General features: G+C 41.0%; 1 protein-coding gene across 1 annotated transcript in view; it reads right to left on the bottom strand.

Annotated features, from left to right (window-relative positions):
• Positions 1–16,646, bottom strand: part of dscamb (Down syndrome cell adhesion molecule b) — a 681,084-nt gene that overhangs the window by 43,654 nt on the left and 620,784 nt on the right. The window contains exon 27 of the mRNA XM_028800187.2: positions 3,244–3,420. Within this exon, the coding sequence (XP_028656020.1) occupies positions 3,244–3,420 (177 nt within the window). The remainder of the gene's footprint in view (positions 1–3,243; positions 3,421–16,646) is intronic.

Below are 16,646 nucleotides of genomic sequence, written 5' to 3'. Positions count from 1 at the left end.
CTCGCTTGTGCATTAGTGTCAGGAGGAAAAGTAAAAGAGATACCATTTTGCCGATGTATTCACCTTGCTTTTGTATTAGCGGCTAAGCAAGTGACTTTTTTCGGAGGTTTCATTTTGCTGACGTGCTGGCCTCGCTTGTGTAACCTTGGGCCTTTACCCCGACTCCACCTCTCACTTCTGGGCCGGACAGACACACACACTTCCATGCGTAGACGTTTATATATAAGAAATATATATATATATATATATATATATATATATATATATATATATATATATAAATATATAAAAACCACACATACACCTTACACGTCTGAGGAGCAGAGGAATTGCTGTAATTTATAATGGTTATGTCAACCTAGGTAATGATGTTAAGATAATTTTAAAATAAATTATTTCAACTACATTAGAGGCAGTATAAACTTAGAAAAATAACTGTGTGTATCAGAAGTATACCTGTTTTTATTCAGTAAAACAGTCAAACATGTTGAATAACCAACCATTAGACAGACTTTTTACTGTTAGTCTCCGACTTACACAGTCATTAAAGTGTTTTCCTCTGCAATGTTCTACGTCATATTTGCAGTGTGGGAAAGTTACAGCATTTAGCAATAGGCAAGTTTATTTTTTCATTGTATTCTGTACATATCACACAACTACTACTTGTACAAATTCCCACTATAGGAAAATGTCAGGCATAATCATGGAACATACACTAAGCAGTCATCAAATGCCATTTTTAAATGAAGAATCTCAAAGCAAAAACCACTTCCTTTTTTAGTTATCATTACTGTTTGTGGCTAGTTCTTGTAGCACTCTCCTGTGTATGTTAACATTAAATTAATTGCTCTGCTATGGAGACCTCCATTACTGTGCAAGACCTGTGGAACTGAACTTATTTATTTGTGGTGTACTATGTAATTTTAGTGCTGTAAATGGGAGCGGGTACTTGATAAATGTATTGTGGGACTAAAATAATTGGAGTTTCTGTTGCTAATGAATAATCATTTAAAGCTACACTTAGCTGTTGTAGGCATTGTGTACCAACACAGCAGCTAATGAGGTGGCATACAGTGGGACACAATCATGTCAAGCAGGTGATTATATGTACTGTAGATTACCATGAAACTGACCATGAAAAGGCTCCTTAAACCAATGATTTTAAATTCAGTAGAAGAACAAAAGGAAAATCAGTCCTATCACATTTGCTTTGCATTGTACAAAGCTGATAAGAAAAGAATCTATATAAATGTAATGAATTATTATTATTATAATCTAGCTGGCATTAAATTATTTTGATATTGGTATAAAATGATTGAACATACACTACCCAGTCAGTGCACTTCAGGTCAAGGCATCAGTGACATGCTTGTGTGTAAAGACAAACTAAACAAACATGAAAACGAAAAGTCTGCTCAAAACCAACCAGCTAAAAATGTGTGGTCTTTATTTGTCAGGAAAACCTTATGATATAGGTTCTGGCAAATATTCAATTCAATAAATGAATCATTTGCTTGGTACAAAATATAATCAACACATGATGAAACTTTAGTGCAATGGGCACTACAATAATTTTCTTTAAGCCAACACTTTTTGGGGCTGTTTTTATTGATTTTTAAGCAAATCACTTTAAAAATACTTTGACAAACAGATGATGAATGTTGAATGTAGTGGACATGAAGAATATTATATAGAAAAAAATTGGTTAAATTCATGACATTAAAAATAATAACACGTATCATTTTAAGACAACATTTTGTGGGGCAAAAAAGCTTTACAGGTTGGAATGGTCCAACTAGCCAATTTTAGCCAATGGTCTAAAATTTGAAACACCATGCTTTTAATAATATAGACAGAATTACAAACATGAGGTGCAAGATTCAATTTAGCATACATTTAAATAAATAGACTGGGCAAATATCTGAAGGAGAAATAGCCTGGAATTTTTAAAAGAGCACCACAGGTAATGATGGACTGTGTTGTACCAGAAGTTGGAAGTAACAAGAAACTTAACTGATCTCCTCAGTTCACGGGTAAGGAGACAAGAAAGAAATTACTAAAGAAAAGGCATCTATACATTTCAATATGTACAGCAAATTAGCGTTCTGCCACCACTACAGAAAGGCACAACACAGAAAAAAAATACAAACACCAAAACCAGGATATAAGAGAAAAAAATCATTTAAAAATAGCTGATGTCTAAGCCCAAGATCAATTAAACCAAATATGCAAGCTAAATTAATAGTCAACAAACATGCAAAGGTCCTGACTCCCTAAAAGATTCTGAGTAACTAAACGCACAGTGAACTTTTCTGTAGAAGACAGAAACTTAAACACCTTAGTTATGGCGATCCCATCTTTGAATACAATCAGAAATTGCTACAAGACATGGAGCATTGCTGTCAATCACATAAAGAAGGCACACAAGAAATAAGGCTCAAGATCAGAAAAATAAGGGAAGTGAAAATAATTTAAATTATGCACAACAGGAACTATTTATATTTTGCTTCATGTTTTTGTATATTTGTGGGCAAGAAGAAAATGGCAAGGGTAAGAAGATAACAGAAAAAGTTGACTAAATTTCATTACTAGCTAAATTGCTAATTTTGAGACGTGAGAATTATTCTCATATTAGAATGTGCAGAAGTTCAACTAAATTTTTCTTTATATCCTTTTCCAGCAAGTACATTATTACAGTGTTTACTGCTGAAGTTTTTAGTTTTTATTTATACAATGATATTAATTTGTCTGAAATCCCATTACGTGAAGCAACATCAATCTATCCACAACATCATTGATGAACATGAAACATAAAGCTGCACACCAGCAATGCAAACACTACCCTATTGAAAATACACATTTTAACTAAAAAAAACTCTTTATTTTTTAAGACAAATCTTTAATGAAACGGGGAAAAAATTCTGTAGGAGACCTACAATATTCTAGTATCAGATACTGCTACATGTTAACTATAAGTATAAGCTCACTTACTGTAACTATGGTATTTTCCAATACCAATCATTAAATTCAGCTTCACTAGCTCTGCCTAACAATTCTTTCCCACCTCCAAGGAGCACTATAAAGGAAAGATCCTGAGCATATTTTGATAGAAGTTACTACTGACAATCAGAAAGGAATATGCTATAGTCTCTTATGATAGAAAGGTTAATACTCTTAAAAAATGTCCTGTAAACGGCTGTAAGTTACAAAAAAATATTACATTTCGATTTCTCTTTGTCTCACCTCGTAATCTTTTTAGTCTCTGTTCCCTTCGTCGTCGTCGTACGATAAGCAACAATACAAACAAAAGAACAACGCCCACCAGAATGCAAGAAATTGTCACCATCATCTTCAGTCCTTCGTTGCTTGCCATGCCTTCTGTACCCTGAACATCAGATTTAATAAGTGGTGGTATGGTACCTGAAAGTCAAAAAATATATACATTTTCCATCATATTGCATAATATTTATTTTGCCCTATCCACAGTGTCTTCTTATAGTATAATGAATGAAATACATAGAAAATAGTTAATACATACTGTACTTAAGGAATATAATGACTTGTGCCTTTAAACCAATCAAAATTGTGAATTTCCCATTGGGATTAATAATGTATCTATCTATCTATCTAAAAATTCCAGAGTAAAGTAAGAATATTCTGTTGAATACCAAATCAAGACTGGTTAAGTTTATGGAAATCATAGAAATGCAACCATGTGAAATCTCAGCAGTCCTGGCCAGTTGTATAATAATGTAATACAGTAATCCCTTGCTATATCGTGTTTCGACTTTCACGGCTTCGCTCTATCGTGGATTTTATATGCAAGCATATTTAAATATTTATTGTGGATTTTTCGCTGGTTCGTGGGTTTCAGTGGGCCTTTTAATTTCTGGTACATGCTTCCTCAGTTGGTTTGCCCAGTTGATTTCATACAAGGGACGCTATTGGCAGATGGCTGAGAAGCTACCTAATCGGAGCATGTATTACGTATTAAATAAAACTCCTCAAATATATTGTGAGAAGGGGGGCTGTTCGCACCCCTAGAGGATACGGATGCTCCTCAAAAAATGCCGAAAGACTACCTTCACATTGCACCCTTCCTTGCTGGGCTTACTTGTGGCTGCTTTGTTGCACGATATGCTTCCCGCACGGTGCTTCGCATACTTAAAAGCCCAAACAGCACCTATTGATTTTTGATTGTTTTCTTTTCTCTCTCTCTCTTGCTCTGACATTCTCTGCTCTTGACAGAGGGCATGTGAGCAGGGGGGCTGTTTGCACACCTAGAGGATACGGACGCTCGTCTAAAAAAATGCTGAAAGACTACCTTCACATTGCTCCCTTCCTTGTGGCTGCTTTGTCAAGCGATATGCTTCCCACACGGTGCTTCGCGTACTTAAAAGCTCGAACAGCACCTATCGTTTTTTGATTGTTTGCTTTTCTCTCTCTCTGACATTCATACTTAAAAGCCCAAACAGCACCTATTGATTTTTAATTGTTCGCTTCTCTCTCTCTGACATTCTCTGCCCCTGACGCGCACTCCTTTGAAGAGGAAGATATGTTTGCATTCTTTTAATTGTGAGGCGGAACTCTCATCTCTGTCTTGTCATGGAGCACAGTTTAAACTTTTGAAAAAGAGACAAATGTTTGTTTGCAGTGTTTGAATAAAGTTCCTGTCTCTCTACAACCTCCTGTGTTCCTGTGCAAATCTGTGACCCAAGCGTGACAATATAAAAATAACCATATAAACATATGGTTTTTACTTTGCAGATTTTCACCTTTGATGGAGGAGGGATCACTGTACTCACAGTAATCAATAAAATAACTTTTTTCAACACTATGATTTATATATTGTGTCACGCACGCGTGATTAGGGAGCCGCGGAACGACCTAAACTGTTGCGCGAAAGCATATACCAGACGGGAATGGCGGAGTACTAACCTTTCTCTCTTTATCTCCAACAGAAAGAAAGACACAACACCGCCATGAAACTGCTGAACATGGATTCCCAACACGCCACTTCCGCCTTCCCTCTGTCGCACCCCAATGACGTCAGCAATCCCATCATCCACCTCGGTTCCTTCCCAGCAGCGCTTCATCCATTTCTGGTCCCTCCCTCATAAATGTTCCCCCGTTCGCGTGTTATGACAGTTGTAATTGTATATTTGACTGACTGCACTTTTCCCACAGTATATGGGGCCGGAAAACCCCAAATCTTTTTCTGATTTATTGTGTCTTTTTTACAGTGGCGTAGTCGGCAGGATTGAAATATTGTCCGAACATAAAGGGCAAGAACTAAACGAAGTGCTGTCCGGGATGGCTGCCCAAATCCACCCAAATCCATGCAGAAACAACGCGGGAGCTTGAAGCAACCAAGGCAAGGCTGACAACGGCGGAAGCGGTAAGACCGGAGCCCTCCCGACCTCCGCCTCCTCCGATGGTACCGTTGTCCGAAGCAGATGATATCGAATCATACCTCGCATATTTGAGAGGACCGCCTCTCGCAACAAGTGGCCGCGGGCGGAGTGGGCGTCCATTTTGGCTCCGTACCTGAAGGGTGCTGCGCAGCGGGCCTATTACGATCTCCCCGAGGAGGAGGCCGCAGATTACGACCTCCTAAAGCCAGAGATCCTGAGTCGCTACGGCATCACTACGGACCAGCAGGCGAGTGAATGGCGAACCTGGCAGTTGAACCCCGACCACCCTGCCCGAGCCCAGGCTTTCGAGTTCTGGAGCAAGATGGGGCGTTGGCTAAGACCGGAGGGTCCCCAGGCACGTAAAGTAGTAGAGCAGGTGGCGTGTGAGGGCTTAGTGAATGCTATGCCAGGATATCTCGCCCAGCAGGTCCGTAGACACCCCTACAAGGTCATGAAAGGACTCTTGGAGGTCCTGGAGCGTCAACTCGCGGTGCACCGAACCGGGGGATTGGAAAAGTCAGCTCGTGGCGCTCGGCAGGGGCGGACCAGTCACTCCGAGCCCACACGTCGCGCGGCAGAAGCGCCACCAAAAGCCAAAGACAGACCCGGCCCGCCGTGCTGTTTCAAGTGCGGGGACCTCGGTCACCTGTTGTCTGCCTGCCCTCTGTATCAGCCACTACAGGAGCCAATGGACTGTACTTGGGCCACCACCGAAAGGTACTGTGCTCTGTCAAACCCTCTGGCTATTCCAAATACGGGAGTGGTTTTAATTAATGGTCATTCTGTGCTTGCATTGTTTGATTCCGGCAGCAACATTACCATTGTTGCTCGCCGTTATGTTTTACCGCAACAATGGCGATACCAGTATGTCAGTGTAACTTGTGTACATGGGGAGACCAAGTCTTATAAGTCCGCGAAGTGTTTTTTATCATGGAATGGTGGCTTGACTCGATTAACGGTCGCGGTTTTGCCCGAGCCACCTTTTCCTGTCATTTTGGGACACGACTGGTCAGATAGCAACAGCGGGAAACAAATAACCACTCCTAGAGCTAAGTTGGGTCTTGTTATGGGTACTCGAAGCACCACCCCCGCGGCTCCCAGGCCATGCACACGGGCGAATGCCTTAGATAATAGTGACCGGGGGGAAGAGTCTATGGCGTCGGACCCCGACCCGGAAGACGATCCGGGCGAGGGCACGAGCCAAGGAGTTTGCAGAGCTCCTGTAGCTTCGGACCCGATAGACTCTATGGTTAATCAGTTCCGGTCTACCCCCACGTCATTTAAAAGGGAACAGTGGAATGATGATTCCCTAAAAAACGCCCGGAATGCAATTGTTTCAGTAAATGACCATTTGTCAGAAAGTTCCTTGCCATCGGAGCCCTACTTTGTATTAGAACATGATCTGTTGTATCGAGTCGAGAGTCACGAAGATGGAGCGCGGAAGTTATTGTTAGTGCCGAGAACCTTCCGGCGGGAGGTTTGCAAACTGGCGCACTCCCACCTCCTAGGTGCCCATCTGGGAAACGAAAAAACGCTGGAGAGAATTAAACAGCGGTTTTATTGGCCAGGAATAAATGAGGAGGTTCGACGTTTCTGTCAGTCCTGCCCGGAGTGTCAGATCCGTCAGATTCCTAGGAGGGACCGCGCTCCTCTAGTTCCTATTCCCCTTATTGATATTCCCTTTGAGAGGATCGGTATCGATCTGATAGGTCCCCTAGAACCTTCGACCCGTGGCCAAAACTACATATTGGTCATGGTGGATTATGCAACTCGATACCCAGAGGCGGTGCCCTTACGTACCGCTACTTCTAAAAATATCGCACGGGAATTAGTCAAGCTCTTTGCCCGAGTGGGAATACCTAAAGAAGTCCTCACGGATCAAGGTACTCCCTTTACTTCGGATACGTTCAGGGAGGTTGCTAAGTTACTTAAAATTAAACATCTGAGGACGTCTGTTTATCATCCGCAAACTGATGGTTTAGTGGAGCGTTTCAATCAGACGCTTAAACAGATGTTACGTAAGGTAGTCAGCGCGGATGGTAGGAACTGGGACGAACTTTTGCCCTTCGTGCTCTTTGCTTACCGGGAAGTCCCACAGGCCTCCACGGGTTTTTCCTCCTTTGAACTCTTATATGGACGCCAGCCCCGGGGGCTTTTAGATATATTAAAAGAAGGCTAGGAAGAGGAGGCTCTACCTGGCAATAATATTTTGGAGTACATCGCGCAAATGCACGATAGAATGAATAAAATCCGACCCATCCTAAAAGATCACATGACCCGTGCTCAAGCAACGCAAGCCCGGTGCTATAATAAAAATGCTGTCCTTAGGGAATTTCACCCCGGAGACCGCGTGATAGTGCTTGTACCCACATCCCACTCTAAATTACTGGCCCATTGGCAGGGTCCTTATGAGGTTAAGGAGCGGAAAGGGCTGGTGGATTATTTGGTGAAACAACCAAATCGTAGACCTGCCGAGAGAGTGTACCATGTGAACTTGTTAACACTAGAATTACCAGAGCCTACGAAAAAACTCGTAAATCCGTCCCACCTTAAATCGCGTCTTAAAGCCATTTGCACATCTCCGCCAGAGTCTTTTGTCATCTAAATGTGATGATAAACAAAAGCTACTAGCAGCCAGCTATTCCATCCCCCCACCGACTTAGAATGAACTCCTAGCTCATGCCTTGCCTTGATTTGATTATTTGGGATTGAAGTGGAGTTTTACAGTGGAAATAATTCGAGCGTTATTTGGAATACACGCATTTCATGTGTGTTCCGTTTCTACAGTATAGTAGGCTGTGCAAACACATTTTTAAAACAGAAACGTTTTTCATATTCTAATAGTAAATGACAAAATGTAGGCATAAACTATATAACGTATGAAGCCTGAAGTCCATATATCAAAGAAACACTTTCACAAAAGGTACAAATAAGAGAACACGTGCGCTTTTCTTCAAAAATATAACTGCACAAAAAAAAAAAAAGCCGCGTTAGCATGCCACATTGACACTCTTACTACAACTGCCGCGGTGGCGTAATGGTATCAGCTCCTGACTGGGGATCAGAGGGTGGCGAGTTCGATCCCGCACGGCTCCACTTTGAGAAGTAACCTGCTCTTATTCTTACAATTTTAGAATAACAACATAAATTTCATTTCAGTCTGTAACAGCCGGTGTAACTTATGATACTGGTAAAGGTTAGCTTTTTTTTTTTTTTTTTTTTTAATTCACTTTTCATTTTCGCAGTCGATGCATACTAATGCCCCCCCCCCCCCCCCCCAAAGGGTTCTGACACATAAACGCTGGCGAAGCTGCCTTCCTTCGTATCTCACCGTCACTTGATTTTCTTTTTATTCAGTGTTATTGAGTGTTCCTGCCAGTCCCCACATGTTGCTGTATGCTGTTTCTTTTGTACTCCAGGACATGCAGAGGAGAGAATGATTTCACATTATTTATGCTGTTTTCACATAAAGACTGCAGTATACTCGTGACTGCATTCTCGTACCAATGCACTTTTTCCATCACCTTTTCCTGTAAGAAGCAATGTACTCACTTCTCTCTATGCTGTGGTTTCTATTACACACCTGAAAGAGACGATATATGTGAAAACTTCATCGCACTAATGCAATATTATTTGAAAACGAACAGCGTCAGATCAGGTGTGAAAATTTTATGTGAGCTACGAAGAAGGCAGCTTCGCCAGCGTTTATGTGTCAGAACCCTTTGGGGGGGGGGGGGGGGCGTTAGTATGCATCGACTGCGAAAATGAAAAGTGAATTAAAAAAAAAAAAAAAAAAAAAGCTAACCTTTACCAGTATCATAAGTTACACCGGCTGTTACAGACTGAAATGAAATTTATGTTGTTATTCTAAAATTGTAAGAATAAGAGCAGGTTACTTCTCAAAGTGGAGCCGTGCGGGATCGAACTCGCCACCCTCTGATCCCCAGTCAGGAGCTGATACCATTACGCCACCGCGGCAGTTGTAGTAAGAGTGTCAATGTGGCATGCTAACGCGGCTTTTTTTTTTTTGTGCAGTTATATTTTTGAAGAAAAGCGCACGTGTTCTCTTATTTGTACCTTTTGTGAAAGTGTTTCTTTGATATATGGACTTCAGGCTTCATACGTTATATAGTTTATGCCTACATTTTGTCATTTACTATTAGAATATGAAAACGTTTCTGTTTTAAAAATGTGTTTGCACAGCCTACTATACTGTACAAACGGAACACACATGAAATGCGTGTACAGTAATCCCTCACCTATTGCGGGGGTTACGTTCCAGAGCCCCCCCGCGATAGGTGAAATCCGCGAAGTAGCGACCTATATTTATTTTATTATTTATACATATTTTAAGGCTTTATAAACCCTTCCCACACTCTTATAAACCTTTCTCACTCTCTTGTTAACCTTTCCCACACTCTTATAAACACTTCCTATGCTCTTAAACACTTTCTACATTCTTAAACACCTCAGACCAACACTGCACACTGCCTGCACGCAGCGATCAGACGTCAATGTGTCTGCACTCGCTTTGTGAAGGGGGGCAGCTGAACTCACGCTGAGCAGAAATGGACTTTGTGCTGCTTCTGCCAAAATGCCTGCTTGTCTCTCTGCTCGAGGAGTGTGTGTGTGTGGGTGTGTGAGAGCTGAACGCACCTTCGCTCAAACCCCCCCTCCCCGGAAGCGCAGTTCGCATTGTCAAGGGGGTGGGGAGCTGAATGAACGCTAAGGAGAAGTGGACTTTGTGCTGGGTTTGTGCTGCTTGTCGCTCTGCGTGTCAATAATTTAAAAGCCTGTACAATCAGGCTTTTAGGTGTACATCACCAATTTTCCTGTCTCACTGTCTTGTCTTGCGTGAAGTTAAAATGTTTTATAATAGTGAGATGTTACTCATATCCTTAGCCCGACATCCACATATCATATGTGTTAACAAAGTGTGTTTTATAAGTTTACATGTGTTTAAAGCATGTGGGATGGGTATTTTAAGGCTTAAACTAAAAAAATGTTTATTTATATGGTCTTTCTATATCACGGATTTTCTCCTGTTGCTGATGGGTCTGGAACATAACTTCCGCGATAGGCGGGCAATCACTTGTATTTAAAAATCCGCGAAGTCGTGAATCCGCGAAAAGTGAACCGCGAAGTAGCGAGGGATTACTGTATTCCAAATAACGCTCGAATTATTTCCACTGTAAAACTCCACTTCAATCCCAAATAATCAAATCAAGGCAAGGCATGAGCTAGGAGTTCATTCTAAGTCGGTGGGGGGATGGAATAGCTGGCTGCTAGTAGCTTTTGTTTATCATCACATTTAGATGACAAAAGACTCTGGCGGAGATGTGCAAATGGCTTTAAGACGCGATTTAAGGTGGGACGGATTTACGAGTTTTTTCGTAGGCTCTGGTAATTCTAGTGTTAAAGCCATGGAGAGATAGGGACGAGGCTCCACCCTCCGGTACCGCCCTCTCCCTTTGCGCAAGTAAACTCACACTTAACCTCGGACCGGACTTAACCCCATCACAACGGCTGGAGCTGGAACATGCTATCCATGCCGTCCCCGAAGTGGTTAGCGAGTTACCTGGCCGTACTTCGTTGATTGAGCACGATATTGTTACTGACCCAGGGGTGGTAGTCAGGGAGAGACCCTATCGCCTCCCGGAAGCAAAGAGGACGGAAGTGGAATTGGAGATCCAAAGGATGTTGGACATGAATATTATTGAGGAAAGCTATAGTCCCTGGTCCAGTCCTATCGTCCTCGTCTCTAAGCCGGATGGGTCCTGGAGGTTTTGCAATGACTTCAGGCGTCTGAACCAAGTCTCTAAGTTCGATGCCTACCCTATGCCCCGGGTGGACGATCTGTTGGAGCACCTAGGGAGGGCACAATACTTGACTACCTTGGACATGACAAAAGGGTACTGGCAAATTCCCTTAACGGCATCCGCCAGAGAGAAAACAGCATTCAGTACCCCTAGTGGACATTGGCAGTATAAGGTCCTCCCATTCGGGTTACACGGGGCACCTGCAACGTTCCAGCGTCTGGTGGACAGAGTGCTACGGCCCCATCAATCCTATTGTGCCACCTACTTGGATGACGTAGTCATTTATTCCGGCACCTGGGAGGAACATATACTGCAGGTGTATGCTGTTCTTGCCACACTAGCGAAGGCCGGCCTCCGCATTAATCCACGTAAGTGTTACTTTGGCTTAAAGGAGGCCAAATATTTAGGCTACCTAGTGGGGCGGGGACAGGTGAAACCCCAATGCTCCAAAATAAAGGACATCTTGGAATGGCCCCGTCTGATAACCAAGAAACAGGTGCAGGCTTTCTTAGGGTTGGCGGGGTATTACCGCCGGTTTGTTCCCCGTTTCTCTGAAAAGGCAGCACCCTTGTCTGATCTCACAAAGAAGGGGTCTCCTGTCTATGTGGTATGGAACCAGAAAGCGGAACAAGCATTCAGTGACTTAAAAAAGGCCCTGACGTCGGCACCTATTTTACACACCCCTAACTTCTCTTTACCTTTCCTCCTCCAGACCGACGCTTCAGACACAGGCCTGGGTACAGTGTTGAGCCAAAGCGTCGACGGTGCCGAACACCCCGTGTTTTACCTGAGCCGGAAATTGTTGGACCGAGAGACCCAGTAGGTGGCGGTTGAGAGGGAGGCCTTGGCCATTAAATGGGCGGTGACTCATCTGCGGTACTACCTGCTGGGTCGTGAGTTCACTCTGGTAACGGACCATGCCGCCCTACAGTGGATGGCCCTGCACAAGGAATCAAACCCTCGGGTCACCAGGTGGTTTTTGGACCTGCAGCCTTACAAGTTTACCGTTACTTATCGCCGGGGTCCCCTTCAGGCCAATGCAGATGCCCTCTCCCGGGTTCACGACCTCTCGGTTCGGTCCGCCCAACCCGGTGGGTCTGGGCTGAGGGGGGGTCATGTCACGCACGCGCGATTAGGGAGCCGCGGAACGACCTAAACTGTTGCGCGAAAGCATATACCAGACGGGAATGGCGGAGTACTAACCTTTCTCTCTTTATCTCCAACAGAAAGAAAGACACAACACCGCCATGAACCTGCTGAACATGGATTCCCAACACGCCACTTCCGCCTTCCCTCTGTCGCACCCCAATGACGTCAGCAATCTCATCATCCACCTCGGTTCCTTCCCAGCAGCGCTTCATCCATTTCCGGTCCCTCCCTCATAAATGTTCCCCCGTCTGCCATGATGGCGAACGGTGTTATGACAGTTGTAATTGTATATTTGACTGACTGCACTTTTCCCACAGTATATGGGGCCGGAAAACCCCAAATCTTTTTCTGATTTATTGTGTCTTTTTTACAATTGCTTAAACCAGTCAGCAATTTTCCGCTTTACTAAATGTGACATGAAATAGAATGATCTTCACAGAGTCGTTAAATGTAAGACCAAATAAGGCAACACATTGCTGATTTCACGGTCCTGTTTTATGGAACTCAGTAGTTATATTTTTATTCAATTAAGATTTTTTTTAAAAGAAGCAACTGACAGAAATAATTTGATTAGTAAATACTTATATTGCTCTTAATTAGATCATTATATTATTTTTCAGCAGTTGGTAGACATGTCGATGTGCCAGTCATATGCAGGCTAACAGAGAAGTCTGAGACAAGATGCCAGCACTGTGTCCTGAGGTTTGGTGCTTGGGACAGAATTTATAAAGAATGTGTGACATGACCATGATGTACAAAAACCAAAAAAAAAAAAAAATGACATGATTGAACATATTGAATTCAGCAAGAGACAGCAGGTTCTGTTATAAATTCCAAAGTTCTGCAGTTGTCTTTGTTTAAGTACCTGTGTCTCATTTAAACACATTTATTTGCCAAGTAAAAGCTCAATTAGAGGAATAACCTAAGATTGTTGACACAGTCAATTAACTAATTAAATATAATTTAATTCTGCATATTAGCTACTGATTAAGTGCTAAGTTACAATAGTGAGGAAGGGTATGTAGTAAAACAATCATTGCAGTTATACAACAGTCTTTCAAGCCACAATACATTATATCTGTGTATGTTTAGATAAAATATTTCTGTTTGCATAACTGAAGTTCACTCACTAATTTTATAAGCCCTTTTCTGCTAGTACAGAGGTATTTTAGATCTAGTTCTTATTCCAGAAGCAAAGAACACACACCGGGCACTAATTTTGGGAGATATACAGTCTACTGTAAGATAATTTTGAGTAATAATTGAGTAATCCCTACTCAAATATAATGTACTTAAAAAAAGCACAGAGTTTTCAATCAATCTAAAAAGTGTCAAAGCAGACAAAATCTTTTGAACTCTTTCCACACAGGCAGCACCCTTATTGTGATTCAAACTGGGATTTCTTTATGAATGGCAGCAATATTATTAAGCTATCATGCACTTAATATTTTTTCTTTTGGACCTTATATTTTTAATTTGGTTTTCAACTATGCAGAAGTTAGTTTAACTTGCTTTTTTACTTTTAATTTTAATTTGTGGAATTGTTATTTTATATTTACTAATTATTTTGATTTTATGGTTTTACTGATTTCAAGCTAGTTTCTTGAGAGATAAATTTTTGGTTAATATATTGGGTTCTGATGCACAATCTTTCTGTCTTTCTGGTAATGACCCTTATTTGCTTTTTGGTTAATGTTGTCATCTCATGGTTCTACCCTGTTCCCCTAATCCTTGCCAATTTCCATCCTGAAACAGGACAGATTCAAGCACTGTGAATCATTACCACTACATACTGCACAGTGTTTTATTGTGCTTCTGATGCATATTAAAAGCAGTAACTTGATATCCAAGATTAGATTTCAAACTACAAAATTTGTTTGTTAATTTCCTGCTGCCAACTTGTTACTTTAAGCACCTTGTACCTTTCTGTGTACTGTAGCAAAAAAAACAAACAACTAATTTGAAAACAATGGTACCGTACAGAGTCTATTTTCATAAATATTGCATAATGCATTTTCAATTGTGTTTCAACATAATGTTTTCTGTTTATGCTGCATTTCTGTCATTAAAACTATCCATATAATAAATTGTATAGAATGCTAGGCTCCTAAACTGAAGTGTGCTTAATAAAATTAAGCAGAAACTGTATGCTTATCTGGGATAACATTTTTTGGAATACAAACAAACATGAAACACTACAGGCATCAGTGCTATAGTTTTAGAAAAGAAAAATCAACATTTTTGGAACTGTGTACCATACTAGAATGACAGCACTATACATCCACAGAATTATATTTTAACATTAACAGTGAGAAATGACTTTTAAATTAAAAAAAATGGTTGCAACAAAAAATTGCCTATTAAGGAATAGAGTTTGGGATCACTGAGTTAGCTGTTTATCTGTTGGCTCACTTTGCATATTACATTATTGTTGCTGCTGGGTAAGTAAAAAGAAAAAAAGAATTCCGGTCCTGTATCCTAAAAAACAGTCAATTAAAATGAAACCAAAAGTAGTACAGGTAGTCATCAACTTACAACCTATGTGTCTTATGACCATGCGATTTACAACCGCTACTGCGTTTCATGGGAAAATGACAATTTTTGCCACGCCAGTTCCGTATGCCATGACTCATTCATCTCAATCTCAGCTTATTACCTGCAGTGGTTTTGATTACGTTCAGTTATATTTGTCTTAAAATTACAGGAAAATTTCACTACATTAGAGAAATTTGGGTTTGGCCTGAATATTTGTGCATGGATCAAACTACTGTATACCAATCCAGAAGCTTCAGTTTGTATTAACAACATTTGTTCAGACTACTTTAAACTAGAACGTGGTACCAGACAAGGATGCCCCTTGTCACCACTGCTATTTGCAATTGCCATTGAACCACTAGCAGTTCACTGTCGAAATGCTTATCAGATAAAGGGGATTATCAGAGAAGGACTGGAACAGAAAATTTCTCTATATGCAGATGATATGGTTTTGTATATATCAGACCCACAAAATACTGTGCCTGCAGTCTTAACAGCACTTACAGAATTTCAAAAGATCTCTGGTCGCAGAATTAATTAGAATAAAAGTGTGCTCTTTCCAGTGAATTCTCATACATACAATATTAGATTGGACACCTTCCCTTTTATTATTGCAGATCAGTTTAAATACCTAGGAGTAAATATCACAAGTAAACATAAAGCTCTTTATCAACAAAATTTTGTCATCTGTATGGAAAAAATTAAGCAAGACAAAATTAAGCATAGATGGTCAACCCTCCATCTCACTCTAGCTGGAAGAATTAAGATGAATATCCTTCCTAAGCTTCTCTTTCTATTTCAAAACACTCCAATATACATCAATAAATCATTCTTTAAGCAATTAGATTCAACCATAACCTCATTTATTTAGAACCTAAAACATCCACGTATCAAAAGAGCGACTCTACAAAGACCTAAGACAGAAGGTGGCATGGCTCTACCCAACTTTCAGTTTTACTACTGGGCAGCAAACATACAAGCTATAAACACCTGGACACAAATACATGAACATACACTGGCTTTGTCCGCAATAGAAATAAAATCCTGCAGTACTTCTCTATATTTCCTGCTTTGTGCCCCAATAAATGCAAGTTATCGCCAATATACTAACAAACCAATTGACCAATTGTGCTTCACTAACTCAGAATATGGAACCAATGTAGAAAGCATTTTAAGATGGAGAATCATTTATCTGTGGCACCTCTGCATGAGAACCACCTATTTCAACCCTCGCAAACATGCAGTTTTTAATATCTGGAAAACACTTGGGATTAAATTGCTTAGAGATCTTTATATAGACAACATCTTTGCATCCTATGAACAATTACATTCCAAATTTAATTTTCCAACAACACATTTCTTTCACTATCTTCAAATTAGAAACTGTCAAACAGAACCTGCCCGATTTTCCCCATCTCCCACTTTCCTTTATGCTGGAAAAAACATTGCTCAGTCTTGAGGACTCAGACAGCATTTCTATAATATATAAAAATATTTTACAGTCCCTTCCTTTCAAAGATCCAAGAGGACAATGGGAAAAGGACCTCTCACTCAACATATCAGAAAAGGAGTGGAAGATAGCAATGCAGAGAATTCACTCGAGCTCCATATGCACAAAGCATACAATTATTCAACTCAAAATTATATATTGAGCACATCTGTCATGCTTGAAATTGTCCAAAATGTTTCCAGGGCAAGATCCAACCTGCGAACGCTGCAATCATGCTCC

Source organism: Erpetoichthys calabaricus, chromosome 4 (assembly GCF_900747795.2).
Source record: "Erpetoichthys calabaricus chromosome 4, fErpCal1.3, whole genome shotgun sequence".
Lineage (NCBI taxonomy): Eukaryota > Metazoa > Chordata > Cladistia > Polypteriformes > Polypteridae > Erpetoichthys > Erpetoichthys calabaricus.
The sequence above is the reverse complement of the archived record's forward strand: the minus strand, read 5'-3'. Positions and strand labels throughout refer to the sequence as shown.